General features: G+C 39.0%; 1 protein-coding gene across 18 annotated transcripts in view; it reads left to right on the top strand.

Moving 5' to 3' along the window:
• The window catches only part of SPIN1 (spindlin 1), a 57407-nt gene that overhangs the window by 21161 nt on the left and 20498 nt on the right, over positions 1-15748 (top strand). For 4 of the 18 annotated variants that reach the window (XM_034410049.3, XM_087886045.1, XM_087886041.1 and 1 more), the window contains one exon: positions 12640-12839. The exons of 1 other annotated variant lie outside the window; for it this stretch is intronic. In XM_034410049.3, coding sequence (XP_034265940.1) covers positions 12788-12839 — 52 coding nt within the window. In that variant the 5' untranslated portion in view covers positions 12640-12787. Of the gene's footprint in view, positions 1-1833; positions 1940-12639; positions 12840-12926; positions 13059-15748 lie in introns of all 18 variants that reach the window. 13 more of the 18 variants (XM_087886050.1, XM_087886053.1, XM_087886052.1 and 10 more) reach the window with 5 other exon arrangements.

Raw genomic sequence — 15748 nt, 5'->3', positions numbered from 1 at the left:
CTCTGTCTCTTAGTCTCTAAGTCAACTTTGTATAACTTTTTCTATTTTCTTTTTATTCTTCCAATCCTGTTCCTTTTCTGATCTTATTTAATTTTTTAAAATCTTTTTTCAGTGCATGAATGGGTCTGAATTAGTGCTACTGTAGTGTGTATATGCATGAGAGAGACTGTTGTATTTACTGCAATGATAAAGCGCAGACTTTCAGACTTTAAAAATAAGTTGTAGAAATAGCACAAAGCAAGTGATTCTCAGAAAGCTTAATTGTCCTAATGAAGTATGTTAGCAAGCCTATTAAACTTCCTAGTTTAGTAGGCTAGAGAACTCTGCAGTTTTTCTGTAAGTGTGTGCTTTTTAAATAAACTTACAAGTTTAATTTCCAAGTGAAAGGATATTTTATGCAATAGTTCAATCAATTACACTGTAGATATTTGTTGGACAATTTGGAGGCTTTGTGTTGTCTTCATTCCAATGATCTCTAATAATATAGTTGTCAGGGAATATTTTTAAAAAAATATTGCATTGAAACTACCCTGCTGACATTTTTTCAAGATTAATGTTCTAGAATCTAGAATTATTTTAATCCCATTTTGCCAAATAATAGAACAGCTGTTAAAAGTTTTTGTTTTTCCAATGATTCAGTTAGAATTGAATCTCAGTTTATTAATCACTTTATATTACCTAAAAACTTTAAATAGAATCTTAGCCTCTAAACCTCAATGCCATAACATGTTGAATAATATCAAACAGTAACCATTATGGATTTCAATATTTCATATTAGTTTCATATTGATAATGTTGGCCCTGATAGTTTTGGGTACATACTCACATAAAGATAGACTAGCTCTTGATACTTAGTTCCAAGTGTCTCAATACTCATTTTATGGAGAAGTTAACAGATTTCATCTTCCTTCCTTAAAAGCAGTTGCAAACTAGCTTCTCTGTTATATAGCATTTACTATATTTGCCTTTGTTTTCTGGAGTCCTGAAGTCTTGCTAGGAGGAGTTACATTAAATGAGCATTGCAACTTTATATTATTCTGAAGTATTTATTTCTCATCTTGCATCCCTCACATTTGAAATTATTTTTAACACTTTGTTGCAAGTTTTTACTATTACTTATAAATATAGGTAGTCCTTGAATTATGACAATTGAGCCCAAAATTTCCATTGCTATGCTAGACAGTGTTGAGTTTTCTCCATTTTATGACCTTTCTTGCCACAGTTGTTAAGTGAATCACTGCAATTGTTAAGTTAGTAACACAGTTGTTAAGTGAATCTGACTTCCCCATTGACTTTGCTTGTCAGAAGATCGCAAAAGGTGATCACATGAATCTGAGATATCGCAATCATTATAAATACATGCCAGTTACCAAGCATTCAAATTTTGATCAGGTGAGCAAAGGGATGCTACAATAGTTGTAAATGTGAAAAATTGTCATAAACCACTTTTTTTTTTAGTTGCTGTTGTAACTTCAAATTGTCACTAAATGAATGTTTGTAAATCAATGACTACATGTATTTAGAAATTTTTGCATTTCTGGTGTATTATATTAGTAAGGGAGATGACCTGTTCTGTTGGTACATATAATTGTTGAGAATATTTCTTTTGCATGTTCTACAACAATTTTCCTGCATTATATTCTCTGTTCAGTGGACTCTATCTTAAGCCAAATTAATGAAGTACAACAAAGCAATATTAATAAAGTTTATGTTCTTAACATATGGAAAGGAATATTTGTTCCATAAACAGAATTATTTTTAAACAAATTCCTTCATGCTGGAATCTATATTTTAACTACAAGGCTAACTATGTCTATTTTAACTATATTTCAGATGTGATTGAAACACTGCTATGAAGTAATTCTGAAGTAGTAGTGACTAATGATGACATTGAAGTTCATACAAGATACAGAGTCACCAAATCTTTGTAGTATAGTAGGTACATTAATTTAGTGCAGTTTGTATATCTGTTGTAGTATTCTGTATGCATATAATGCAATAAATGTAATTAACATTAATAGCTTTATTTATACCTAAGTATTTAACAGCTGCAAATTGCTACATTGTAATAACAGCTACAGTTTTTGCTTAAAGATAAGAATTCTTACAGCTGTTTGAGGAACTGAATTGAACTGTGAAAGTGGTTTGTCAACTAGGGGAAGGGAATCTTTGTTTTAAAGTATATTTTATGGATTGTTGTGAGCCACTTAAGAGTCGTATGAGATAAGTGGCCATATAAATCCTGTAAATGAAACAAACAAATAAACACAATCAAAATTCTGATCAGAGAGGATCCTTAATAAAAACTGACAATGACATAACAACATTAATTAATCTGAAGGTCCTGCATATAACGCATGCTCCTTTTCAGCAACTTCCAAGCAGAAGCTTTTACAATGCTTCTTTATTTAGCACTAACCTTTCATTGTTTTGCCTCGTTATTTGTGTTTTGTGGTCTTGTCTTTTACGGAAGAAATATAAACTTTACTAAGAGATTCCCAAATGTGCTGTTTTTATGGTCTTTTATCACTATTACATTCTAATCAACAGTCTAAAGCTGTGATGGCGAACCTATGGCATGCGTGCCAGATGTGGCACACAGAGCCTTCTCAGTGGGCACGTACATCATTGCCCCAGCCCAGCTCCAATCACGTTTCTCCATTGTGTTTCACTCAACCAATTCCAACTTCTCACAAAAGAAAAAGATCTCGCGAATTTGGAATTGATTGAGCGAACTTTTTCACTCGTACGCTTCACAATGGGGGAGATGGGGTCCCGTCCTCCTAAAGCCCATTACAACGCAGAACCACAGTGTGACCCATGCAGCTCTTTCACCCCTCTGCTGCGGCTCCCTGTCATCCTATCATGGTAGAGGAATGAAAGAGCTGTCGTCCTGTCGTGGCGGTAGCAATGGATGGAGCCTCAGTGTGGAAGCAAAGCGCCCTGCACTTCCCTTTGCACGGCAACAGCATTCCACCTTCATCGCGGTACATTTGCTGTTGCTGCCAGCAAAGAGGGCTGGGAGAGAATGGGGGGCGGATCTTGCAGGGTGGGGGCCATCCCCCAAGCCTGACCTTCCTCCTCCCTCGTCGGCAAGAGAAAGAAGGGGGCAGGGTAGGGAAGTGCTCTCCTCCCCCAGCTGAGCGCTGAGCACAAAAGCACAGTGGGGGTGGTGGCTGGCCCAACAGAAGCACCCCCATTGGTGAGTTGGATGTGGAGAGGCCTGGCCCAGCTCTCACAGCTGTCCCACTGTTTGGCACATCTAGACGCGAGCTGCCGCCTTTGAAATGCGCCGTGCCTTTGAGGAAGCTGGGCAGCGATGACTGGGGCTGTGGGGGGGGCAGTGGAGGCGTCAGGGCTGCTCCCGCCCCCTCAGCAAGCTAGGTCTGGAAGAGCACGGAGAGTTGTGGGCCGAGCGCTGGAGCATCAGAAGGTGTGATCCACGTCACCCCAACATGCGTTTCTAGTATGCGCTCCTCTGTCCCAAAGTGGGATTGAGTGGGGGATAGGGGGAAGGGAGCAGGGGGAAGGGTAGGGGAGCTTCTAGGAGGAAAAGCCTGGCTGGCTTTCCTTTTGGCCTGGGGCAGGGGGGAAGACCCAATAAAAATCAAATTTCCCCCAATAAATGGGGAAAATAAAGGCCCAGCGGTCCAGAGTCCCAAAAGCGGGGTGGGGTCTGTTTTTTGGAGGATCGGAGAGGAAATCAGTTGAAATTGAGCGGGAGGCTATTCAGAGAAGGATCTGCCTGGGTCTCTTCTTCCCTCTCCCTTAGATTCCCCCCTCCCGGTTTTCTTCCCTAGCCTCGTTTTAAGGGGGAAGCAAGGTGGGACAATAGTAGCTAAAAGGCTGCGAAGGGGGTTAGGGTTTATTAAAGATGGGGATGGGGGGAAAGATGCCATTCCTTTCCCAAGGACCCAGGGAAAGTGGAATAAAAACAGGTGTGTGTGTGCGCGCATGTGCAAATAACAGCCCAGGACAACTTCAGCCACAAACAACAGTTGCTGTTATTTTTGCTGAGAGCTTCTAAACTACACAGCATTCTTTAATAAATACTAACAATAACAAACCATAATATACAGGATTAAAGGAAGGAAGGTGAAATCAGAGGAGGGGGGAAGGAAGGAAGGAGGAAAAAAGAAGGAAGGAAGGAATAAGGATGTGATGGCCCTCCAGAGGCTACTGCACTACACCCCCATCATTCCTGAGTTGTGCTGTTAAAGAAATCCAGTGCCACCAGGGAGAAGTCAAGTTGTGAAAGAGCGATTGAAATTCCTCACAAAACCTCAATCAAGTTAAATTGCCATGTTGGCGCTTTGTGATAAATAAGTGGATTTTGGATTTTTGGATTTTTGCAGTTTGGGCACTCGGTCCCTAAAAGATTTGCCATCACTGGTCTCTAGAGTATGAAGGCATAGTGGCTCAGTGTCTTAATGACACTGGAGATAATTTCTGCTCCAGTGGTTCAAGCCCTAGCATTGCATGATGGAGTGAGCTCCCGTCATTTGATCAGCTTCTGCTCACCTAGTAGTTTGAAAGCATGTTGTATGCAAATAGATAAATAGGTAGCACTTTGATAAGGAGGCGAGTTGGTGCTTCGTTGCAACTCTGAACATGCTTGGTTGCAACACCCCTTTGCAAGGCAAGGGGAGGGAGGGGCTCCTTGGATGACGCAGATGAAGCTAGCTCGCTCTTCTGTGGCACACTATAGGAAACACAATTTCCTATAGAAAAACTAGTAAATTGGTAGCCAAACGACTACTCTGCATTATGACGCCATATGCTAATAATAATAAATAACAACAACAATAGCAGACTAAAGCTTTAAATCCAGAAAGGTAGTTTTAAAATTGTTAGGATTGCAGGAATGTATTAATTGAGACTTTCCCATTTTGCCCATATCTACTCCATGATTTCAAATTTTTTATTTATTTATCTGTGAGATTTGTATTTTTTGAAAAGTCACTCATCCAGTATTTCAGTTAATTTCTATTACCAAGTTGAACATGCAAGAATTAGAAGTGTTATTGTTTGTTTGAGCTACATCATATTTATACTTTTTTTCTTCCTAACATTTTCCTGAAAGTGTGCATTTTTAAAAATCAACATAGTTGATCCATTGGTTGTGACAGGAATTGACCCACAGGCTTCTCACCTGATGTTTGTGGGCTAAGAGAGTGACTGGCCCAAAGTCATCCAGTTAGCTTTCATACTTACGATGAGACATGGAACTCGCAATCCCTTGGTTTCTAGCCCAGTACCTTAACCACTATATCAAACTGATTTTCATTTTATATTTGCATCAATAATTTTAAGAAATGTTTAAATCTAATCTAAATTTTAAAAATATGATTAAATTAAAAACATGTAAAGAGCCATTTTAGCCACCTTGTAATTTTCCAGATGTTTATTATAATGGTCAGAAGCTTTTCTGTACATAAGAATGATGGTAAATTTAAACCTATTCTTGGATGCATATTTTAAGTTGTTCAGACTGTTTTAGTGGACTTAATATGATTATTCTCCTGGTTCAGAATGCTGCATGATCATGGGAAGCAAACTACTAGAGCAATTTCATCAGTTACTGGTTTGTTCTTCGCCATATTTTGAAAGTCTCTTTCCATAATTTAAATTGTAAATGTGTTGTCATTAATTTTAGCTCATTTGGGTTTCCTGGATTGATTTTATTTGATTTTGCTTTATTCTTAATTGTATTATACTGTATATTGTTTATTATTACTAGCTAATTTGGATACTATTTAGCAGAAAAGGGGACTATGAAGAGAAAACATTAATCAAATGCAGCATAGAGACTGGGTGTTTCTGTCCAAGATAGTTGATTTATCTATATCTTGTGCAATTTATATTTAATCTGAGAGAGATGGTGTATTTTCAGAAATAACTTATAGTTTGATTTGAACTATATGTACAAAGATCTACACCCTGTATCTTGTCTTTAAAAAATTCAGATACATTTTGCTGTGCAAACTTAAAAGACTTGAGATGATGCTTGAGAGAGTTATTGATCAAAGACGTTGGTTTATGTGGGCAAGTCGACTTTCAAAAAGAAAATGAACAGGCTGCTATTAGATGGTCATCACCATATAATTTGCTTTTATATGCCGTCCTCTTCATATGAAAAGGAATATGAAATTAGTATTGCAATTTGAAGTAAATTCATTTTGAAGCAAATTCAATCTTCATACTAGATTTTGATTTGAAAATGCTTGGTTACCTATTTATGTGGTCAGGAAGAGTAAAATTATCTAGATTTTAGAGTCAATATAAATTCTAGTCATATGACATTATTGTTTCCATGTTATTATCTCTGTAGTATTACTGGTCCATAAAGCCCCAAACTAGATATTGGTAATGGAATATGTGGATGACCTTGGGGGATCAGGGAAAGATGCAGATAAAGGGGAGCAGCGCCTAAGGGTTTAATGGTCAGAGAAATTTAGGAAGCACCTGGCCTAATGGATCAGATAGTTAACCATAGCAGAGAGACGTTTGTACTTTTAGACTTGTAAAATTCTGTTAATATAGTCTTACAAAATAGTAGATTTAGGTCATAGTCTTATTTCCTGTCGGGTATACCTGGGAGAGCTGACAATATTAAACATTCTTTCAATTTCCACAATTCAAATCTTCTAAATCCATATTATGCTTCTAAATCTTCCAGTCCTGGGAAATGCACTAATTTATATCCATTATTACAAAAAGAAAGCTTTACATACTAGACAACCCATAATCTTTTGCGTTAGCGTTTCAGAGATATTTCCATACATAAACAAAAAGAAAAACAAAATGATCATGGGTGGGTAAAAAAAGTGGGAACAGGAGGAAATCCCAACTTCCTGATGGCTTTCCCATTGGTGTTATTTCTGGGTAGCTGGCAGGGAGCATTGGAAATTGCCCGTCATCTTCTTGGCTGATGTGTGGAATTGTCTGCCACATTACTGAGGGAAGGGGAAACAAAGGAAGTGATGGGTCATGAGGAAAACTGCATCCCTGCTTCCTTGACATATTTGCAAGGGTTCCCTCCCTCTAGGGGGGAAGAAGGTTCACTTGCCAATCACTGACACTCCCCTACCAGCCCTATCTCACAAGCAGGTATCCAAGTCACTCCCTCATTCTTCCCTGCTCACCACCATTAAGAGATTTCAAGTTTCAGCCTCGGTTCCAAAGCAACCAACTTCTGCTTGCCTGTCAGGCCTTGCTACCAGCAAGGTGCAGGTCCCAGAGGGAAGCAGGAAAGAGAACAGGGATATGCCCCTCCCATCTTCCCTTGTGCTAGACAACCTATGGTTTCTGAGAAGTATAGTCAGAAAGTGTGGGAACACTGAAGTGGCCACAACTTTCCCAAATTTCATCAGTAGAAGTCATGAGTTCCAGCATTCTTTTTGTTAGGCCATTTATGTTACCTTGGTTCAATAATTGTTGCCCTGTAACTTGTAATTTTGCCCAACTGAAGTTAACAGACAGACCCGATAGTAGATTTGTATTTGGAGAACAGCTTGTTTTCTATCTGGTTCTGATTGTGCCTCAATAAGAAAAGTAAATGTTTCTCTATATGGTAACTAATTTAGATGCATAAAAAGTAAAAGCTGTATTGTAAAAATAAAAGCTGTATTACTTGTATTGTAATCAGTTATATAACCGTGGAGGAATAAAGTATTTTTCAAACTCAATTCAAATTGTATAGGGGACATTTGAAATGGACAATACACAAATTTTGCTAACAGTTACTGTACTCTGTAGAGGCTATTTGAAAAAACCACAAGAAGAGCAAATATACTGAGTACAGCTAATCCCCAGGTTACAAGCGTTCATTTAGCGCCGGTTCGAAGTTACAAGGTAAGTGCCCCCTAGTGTTTACAAGCAAGTCCCAAAATTACGAATATTGCAGCACCATGGCAGTTGTTCGTCCTTACGAATGACTGCACAGGTCTGCAACATTCACCCTACCCACCCTGCTCCCCACAACTGCTTCCCCCTCCCATCCTGCCATGCCGGACACACCTTACAAATTTCTTTGCTTCTGAAGGAGAAGACAATTGATGGAAGTTCCTGAGTGCCGTAATATCGCGCGAGTTCAGGCACCCATCCTCTTTTGCAGAGACTGGGTGCCTGAACTCTCACGAGATCATGGACCCCAGAAACTTTCATTCTCAGCACAAAAGTATTTGCAGTCCCTGTCTCCTGCTCCTCCCCCCAACTACTTTTTGCCCAGACAGAGACCTGACAGATAGTGGAAGCTTTATCTGCGTGCAAATGGGGCCTTTGAAAACAGGGATTCACTTCATTTTGAACACCCTATAGGTGCCTATGAGGTCTTTGAAAAAGGACGGAATCCCTCCGTTTTCAAAGGCCCCATTTGCACACAGATGAAGCTTCCAGTCTCTGTCAAGTCTCCGTCTGGGCAAAAAGTATCTCGGTGGTAGCGGAAGAGGGAGGGGGGAGGAGTAGGAGACAGGCACTGCAAACACTTCACGCCTAGGAGCTTCTATCAACTAGACTCTCCCTCAAAGGGAAAGAAACCGCGGCAGAAAGGAGACATCTTTCCAAGGTAAGTGAGTCCGGCATGGCAGGGAGGGGGAAGCATGAGGTATCTTAGTGGGTTGGGAAGGGTTGGGGTTCCTTCATTAGGCCCCCCCCCATGGCCTTCCCCACCCTGATATACCTCATGTGCACTTAATAAACTGTGCATTTGCCCATGCATTAAATTAGCAAATGCGTGGGGGGAAACGGGTGATCTCGTTTAAGGTACGAGATTCATTCCCACGAATCCTCAAGGTAGAAACAGAATGGGCAGGCTCCATTACATTTGTAACTCAAGGACTACCTGTAGTTCAGTACATGGAAAATCCAGGAGGCTATATTTGGAGTTTAAATCTTACACTGTACACCTACACTGCTATTCTCTAAGGAAAAAAAAAACTAGTTACTGTACTGACTCCAAAGACAGGCTGTTTAATAGCGTTTGTGTAAATCTTGAATCATGTAAGAAAGTGAATTATTTATATTTATTTTACATATTTGCATACAGCATGCTAGGCTATGCACTTCAGGCGGCATATAACATTAAGTTATAGCATTTAAAATATCACAAAACATTAAATAAGTCTAAAATGTATAAAATGTGGCCATGTTTAATAGTACTGCAGAAAAACTAAAAATTACACCCAGAGGCCAGAAGCCACATGTCCTGACAACCATAAAACCCTAAGGCCACAGAGACCAACTAGGAGGATCAGTGTCTAGGAGATTCCCCGTTTGGGAAAGATTAGCTGATATAGCTGTAGAAAGCTGCCACAAGAGGGTGCCCAAATGCTATGTTTTAAAAGTATAGTTTGAGTTGAGCATACTGTCTTTATGTACTGGCTATGACTGTAAAATGTTAAATATCCTCAAACATTATATATAATCGTATGCTATCTAATGGCTGTCTTCCACATTCCATGACCCTCGCCCTCCCTTGTGGGTTACCACAGGGATTCTCTCTCCCCTCCGTTTCAGTATTTATATCAAACCATTGTAGGTCGGAGATCATCCACCTGTATGGAATTCTGCATCATCAGTATAATGATGGTACTTGTGTCTTTCGACCCCAGGCTGGCCAAGTGAGGCTATTGAGGTTCTATCCTAGTGCCTGGAGCTTGTATAAGTTTGGCTGGTTGGCATCCCCTCTGACACCCTTCCTTCCTTCCTTCCTTCCTTCCTTCCTTCCTTCCTTCCTTCCTTCCTTCCTTCCTTCCTTCCTTCCTTGATGCCCACCTCATTGCCTTGACTTAGAGCAGCTTACAAGGTTAAACATCTCCCCCCAAATAGTTACAAACATAACTAAAAATAACCATAGAAATCAGTAAAATCATTTTTAAACTATTAAAAACCGTAAAAAACACAATCTGTGAGAGAGCAACATTCGTTTTCCTAGAAATACAGCTATTTAGCAGGCTCTCCACCAACATCACTGGATCCCCATGATGTCATCAGGCTCCTCTGAAAAGCCAACAAGATCAGGGCCAGTTTCACTTGGGAGGTGATATTGCAAAGAGTGGGCCTGCAGCAGAAAAAGCTCTCTGGGTCTTGCCAGATGACCCCATCATAGACAGGACCCATACCATTATCTTTCTACAAGTTCTGTGTCATTTCACAGCTTGACTACTGTAATACACACTATGTGAGGCTGCCCTTGAAGACCACTGAAAACTTCAAATGGTCTAGATTAGAATGCAACAGTGCAGGCAGTGATAGGTATGTCTTAGAATGCCCAAGTTAACACCTCTGTTTTGCAAGCTGCAGTGGTTGCCATTTTGTTTCCAGCAGCAATCCAAGGTTGCTATTCATAAAGCTATACATGGTGTAGGTCCTGGTTACTTGAGGTATAGAATAGATGCCTTGCTTTAAGGCTACGTTTTCTTGTTCTGTGAGAATAGATTTCAGTTATGCTTTTTTCCACAGATGCTCCTTTTGAGCAGTTTCCTTGCAAAAATCCAGAGGAATTCTATCAACTGCACCATTGTTACATTGTGGTAGCTTTGGGTGCCATGATTTGCTTCTCTATTGCATTTTACTTATTTTCCAAATCATTTCCTACCCATTAAGAGCAAATGGATTATCTGGATCTTAACTTCCCATTTTGCAAGGTGGATTGAGTTGCTTATCACCTCAGAAATTAATCTAAAGAAATTCCTCGTTCTCATCTGTTCTCAAGGATATTGTTACATATTGATTGATTCTGTGCTATCAAGTCAGTTACTACTTTTAACAGTCACATTAATAGGTTTTCTCAATGACGATATGTAGCTAAATGTAAATCCTTTGAAGACTTCATACATAAGGAGCACTGACTCTTTACGAAGTCAGATTCACCAAATTTGAGTCTGTACTTCATTCATAAAATAACATGGCTCCTCTCATATAAGAATATACCTCATACTATTTCTTCTTTACACCTTCCAGCAGACAGTACTATTTTTTTTCCAAAAAGTAATAAAGTGCTTTACAAGTTCTAACTTGCCTATTTCCATCATTCTGTCTGGAAGATCCTTCTTATTTTTTATGTTATCATATCTTTCAAGCCTTATGTGTATGTGGTCGAAGCCCTTCAGATTGATCCCCAAGTCAATTACCATCATAAAAGATGGCATTGTGACATCAACTCACCAACTGAGAGTATTATGTGCCTTGCATAGATGTGATCCTTCTTTTATTTTCATGGGGTAAGACTGTCGTTTGTCCAAACTTTTCCTTCCTGCTTTTGCATTCTACTTGGATTGGGCTATTAAATTGCCTACCGTGGTTTCCCAATTCTTCAAAACTGAAAGAGAAACTATTTTCTTGATGTTCAAATAGTGATTGACTTTCATTTGAAACTAAGATGAAAGACCCCCTTTAAAAATTGTGTCTCTCTTCCCAATGTTTGTCTAAAAGGAGAAAGATAATCATGAAGCTTTAGTGTGTGAATTGGCAAAATAACAGTGATCCTTTTGTATTAATTGTAGGAGGAAAGCCTTGTTGGTCTACAGTGACAAAAAAAATCAGGAGTATGGTACCTTTTTTGACTAATAAAAGTTTATGAAAAGGTTTTTGTAAGCCTCACTTTAGTTCATCAGATGTAACTGGAATTTTTCATTGGTTTTCTGTGAATTCACACAACCATTCTACATGTTTTGGTGTTCAGTTTCACTATGTTGTTCATAAAAACTGAGGGGAGTTAGCATAATCAAATCATGCTACAAATTCATGGTACAAATGGAGCAGAGGGCAAGATTCCTTCCAGGAATACTAGTAAGTCAGTGATTCTCGACCTGTGGTCTGCGGACACCTGAGGGGCCACCATATCGTCTCGGGGTTCACAAAATCTTGAGGAACTGTTATGATTTAAATCTTTAATTAAGCTTGTGGCCTGTGACCATGATCTTTGGCCATAAAAGGGGGTTTGTAATGAAGAAAAGGTTGAGAACTATGGCTATAAGCTATAAAATATATTTAATGAACTGTGTGCACAGGCACACGACTTGTGTGTTTGAATTCATAGATTGTCACTCCAAGAAACCCCCATTCATGGATGAGTAACAAACCCTTTTGTTCTCTTTCCATACAAATTAAAGAAAATTTGACTGTATTTTAAGAATTACCTGGTTTTGAAAATATTAGATGTGGAGGAGGTACTCAGTAAGACAATGGGAATAAAGAAATTACATTTTTGCTGGTCTAAACTTCAAGAAAAATAAGAAGTTGTTTTTTTTAAATCAGATTAGTGGGAACTGATAACTTTGTTTGATCCAAAGAAAAATAAGAATGATGACAGCCTTATTGTACTACAATCCTTAGTGATTTAACAACATATTGGAAAGAGGTTGTTGTGTCTAGAGGTCCTTCATCAGTGGAGTCTGAGGGAAGGAACAAGGAAACCAAGTAATGAAACGTGTCATGATGTCACAACACAAACATTGCAACTTATATCTTTGTCAGGCATCATAATGCATATGCATAAGGATGGAATTTGCAGTGTGAAGACACATGCAGATTGTTTTATCATTGTGATTTGGTGTGGATATCTCGGCCCAATTAGATGCACAGAATCTCTTACCATTATTCTATAGACTTTTTACTAATAATTTTTTTCATTTGCAGAATATTGTAATTGAAGATCATCAAGGGAAAATAATCCCATTTTGGAGTTTGGTATTATTATTCCAAGACAGAGAAACCTTGCAGCTCTGCACAGAACTGGATTTTCACCCTAGTTTAGCAGCTTTGCTGCTCACTTAAATACTGATGAATGAAGACCCCATTTGGAAAGGCACCAGGTCAGCGATCCAGAGCTGATGCAGGTAGGTAGCAATACTATCCTACATCCCAACAGTGGATAGCAAACATTGATGGCTGCAGATCCATATCTTGCATTGTGGTGCTTCTAGGTGTTGGAGGCCAGATGCCTGTACCTGAGAATTCTGCTAGTTTCTTGCGTTTGTCACACTAGACATCCACTGCAAATGTAGACTGGCACATTCATTCTGGAATGCTCAACATGGCAAGAGGGACGTAAGAGGGTAGGTGATGTTCCTGCTGTTCCTTTAGAACTGTTGGCTACTAAACAGGAGATCTAGATCAGTTTCTCAGGAAGCCTCTTCGAAAATTCTAATCAGTTTAAAACTGATTGTCCTTACTCATTTCTTCTTTGTATATTATCTTGCATGTGCAGGTGTCCGCCTAAATTTGCTTTGTCCTGATAAGGCTTTGGTTCTTTTTAATCAAAAACGATGTGCAGAAATATTTAGGCAGGCTTTGCTTATAGTCTCTATATGCAGCTTGAATTAACCATGCTGAAGGACATAGGCCAGCTGTAAATTGCAACTAATTCCTCATGCACAGTTAAGAATGTTTGCATATAGGTATGGAAGATTTAGTTGAAGTTTTTCTGCTGTCCTCATATTGACATAATTTGACAGAATGTCTTTTGCTATTTATATCATTCCTTAAATCATTTCAGGTAGACTTTGCATTGTACAGTATAATATACTGCATAAATACTTGGTTATTGCAAAGTGTTGTCCTACAATAAGTTTAAAATGTAGGACCAGGAATGGTGCTCGATTTTTGACATATATAGGTAAGGGTTGCCTGTGTGTGTCTCTGTGTGTGTGTTACTAAAATTCTTATGTCTGTAAACTTTGGCAAAACAAGGTGCTCATATGGTAACTATTTTTGAACCAAGGTACCTTAAATAGATGAACTTAAAGAGTGTGTCTGAAGGCTAGTACCTTAATTCCAGCTAATGAACGAACTTTAGCCAGTCATATTACAGGTTACTCCATATGGAATTACCTACATCTGTTAAGATTTAGCAACCTGAGTATGACAAAAAAGAAGCATGCTATGTACTAAACTTTAACAATTTAGATCAGATAAAAACTTGCCAGCCAAAACTGATAATGTTAACCACAGATAACAATTGAAATAGATCGGGGTTGGGCAATTAATTTTCCCAAGGGGCCACACGAGGAGCTCAGATTGCTCCGAAGTCAACAGTGAGGGCCCAAAGAATAAGTAACTGGAGAAGAAGGGAGACTAACTCTCTGGGACAAATCGACAGTCCAGATCATGAAAAGGTTAAGTGCTGTTTTCAGTTTCCCCATATAAATCTACCTGAGATTCAGAAAGACTCAAATTCTGGATAAGGGAAGCAACCCACTGACTTTCAAAAGGAAGGGGGTGAAGGAAAGCCTTTGGGTCCATTTTGGACCAAAGGAAAGGCCAGGACCATAGACAGTGGCATGGTTTTTGTTGGAGTAAAAAAAGGAACGAAGCCCCATTGGATTGTGTGTTGAAAAACTGAATGGAGGGGACTCCCTAACAAATATTAAATTGATTCATTTTTTTGAAGAAAGTGATCACCAAAAGAAAACCTGGACTATAATGTAATGTTGCAGTTGCTACTCTATTGTAGGAAAAAAATAGTGGAATATATGTATGAACATGTGTTTTTAAGTTTATAAGGAAAAAAACTGATTTGCAGGATAAATGTTGTGTAATAGTGACAATAGTGAATGTAGCAAGTATGGAAAAGTTTTAGTTGGTAGTGAAAATAATTTCACCATCCTACATGATGGTTTCCATCACTCTAAGAAAACATGTCCACTTTGAAAGTGGAGACTAGTTTATCACTTTCACATTCTGATTTAAGATATGTCCTTGAGACCTCCAACCAGAATAATATCAAAGGAAGGGTGAGTTAAAAAGATGAACTGGAAAATTAATGAAGACCCTAATAAAAATAACTTCACAGGATCCTAACCCACGTGTAGATTAAAACAGAAGATGAATTACTTGCCTTTAAAATCTAGTCCAAAATCCCAAACCTCATATCTTCCATTTAATTGAAATTTGGCAATTTTATAAAACATTTTATGACATAATTATCATAAAGCATTTTATGAGATAATACAAAATGCCATAAACCTTTTCTGTGGTCATCTCATAATCATCTCATTATATATATATATATATATATATATATATATATATATATATATATATATATATATATATATATATATATATATATATATAATGTTTTCTGAGGTTTTCGCGGGTGTTTGTATGTAGGTCTTTGGTTATTCGGATTTTCTCCCGCGTAAAATTGGAGGTGTCTTGGCAACGTTTCGACGAAGTCTCATTCGTCATCTTCAGGCTGGTGTTCTCGGCTTCGTGCTTCTAGGAGCAATGTGTGATCGCAGCTGTTCCTTCCTTTTAACTGCCAGTGGGGGTGTGAACTGATTGGGTGGGAGCTTGGCTGTGTTCTGATTGGGTGGAGGTGTGCTCTGATTGGATGGGGGGGTTGGCTGTACTCTGATTGGCTGGGTATGTATTCTGTTTAGGTGGGGGCTTGGTTGTGCTCGGGTTAGTCTGAGTAGCAGGGAGATTTGAGCTGGTGAGCTATGTTGCTGTTGTTTGGCTTCGTGTTCGTGGCCGTACCATCTCTTCATGTTGAGTATCAGTCTGCTTCATGTATGGATTGGAGGGGCTTAAAGTGGCTAATGATGCAGCTGTGGTCTGGCTTCTGGTCCGTGGTCGTGCCTGATCATCAGTGTAGGTTTGAGTCTGCTTTCTGCGTGGATGTGTGGTGGTTACATCCTGTGTGGCTTTCGTGAGTATGGGTCTGGTGTCATTCTCTGTGTTAGGGACTCGTTTGTCAATAAGGGCAGTTTTCCAAATGGCTGGCAGGCGGGAGGTATCATCT

Source organism: Pantherophis guttatus, chromosome 2 (assembly GCF_059756535.1).
Source record: "Pantherophis guttatus breed Tessera chromosome 2, ASM5975653v1, whole genome shotgun sequence".
In the NCBI taxonomy this organism is placed as follows: Eukaryota; Metazoa; Chordata; class Lepidosauria; order Squamata; family Colubridae; genus Pantherophis; species Pantherophis guttatus.
Note: the sequence above shows the minus strand (reverse complement) of the source record. Positions and strands in the feature narration are given on the sequence as shown.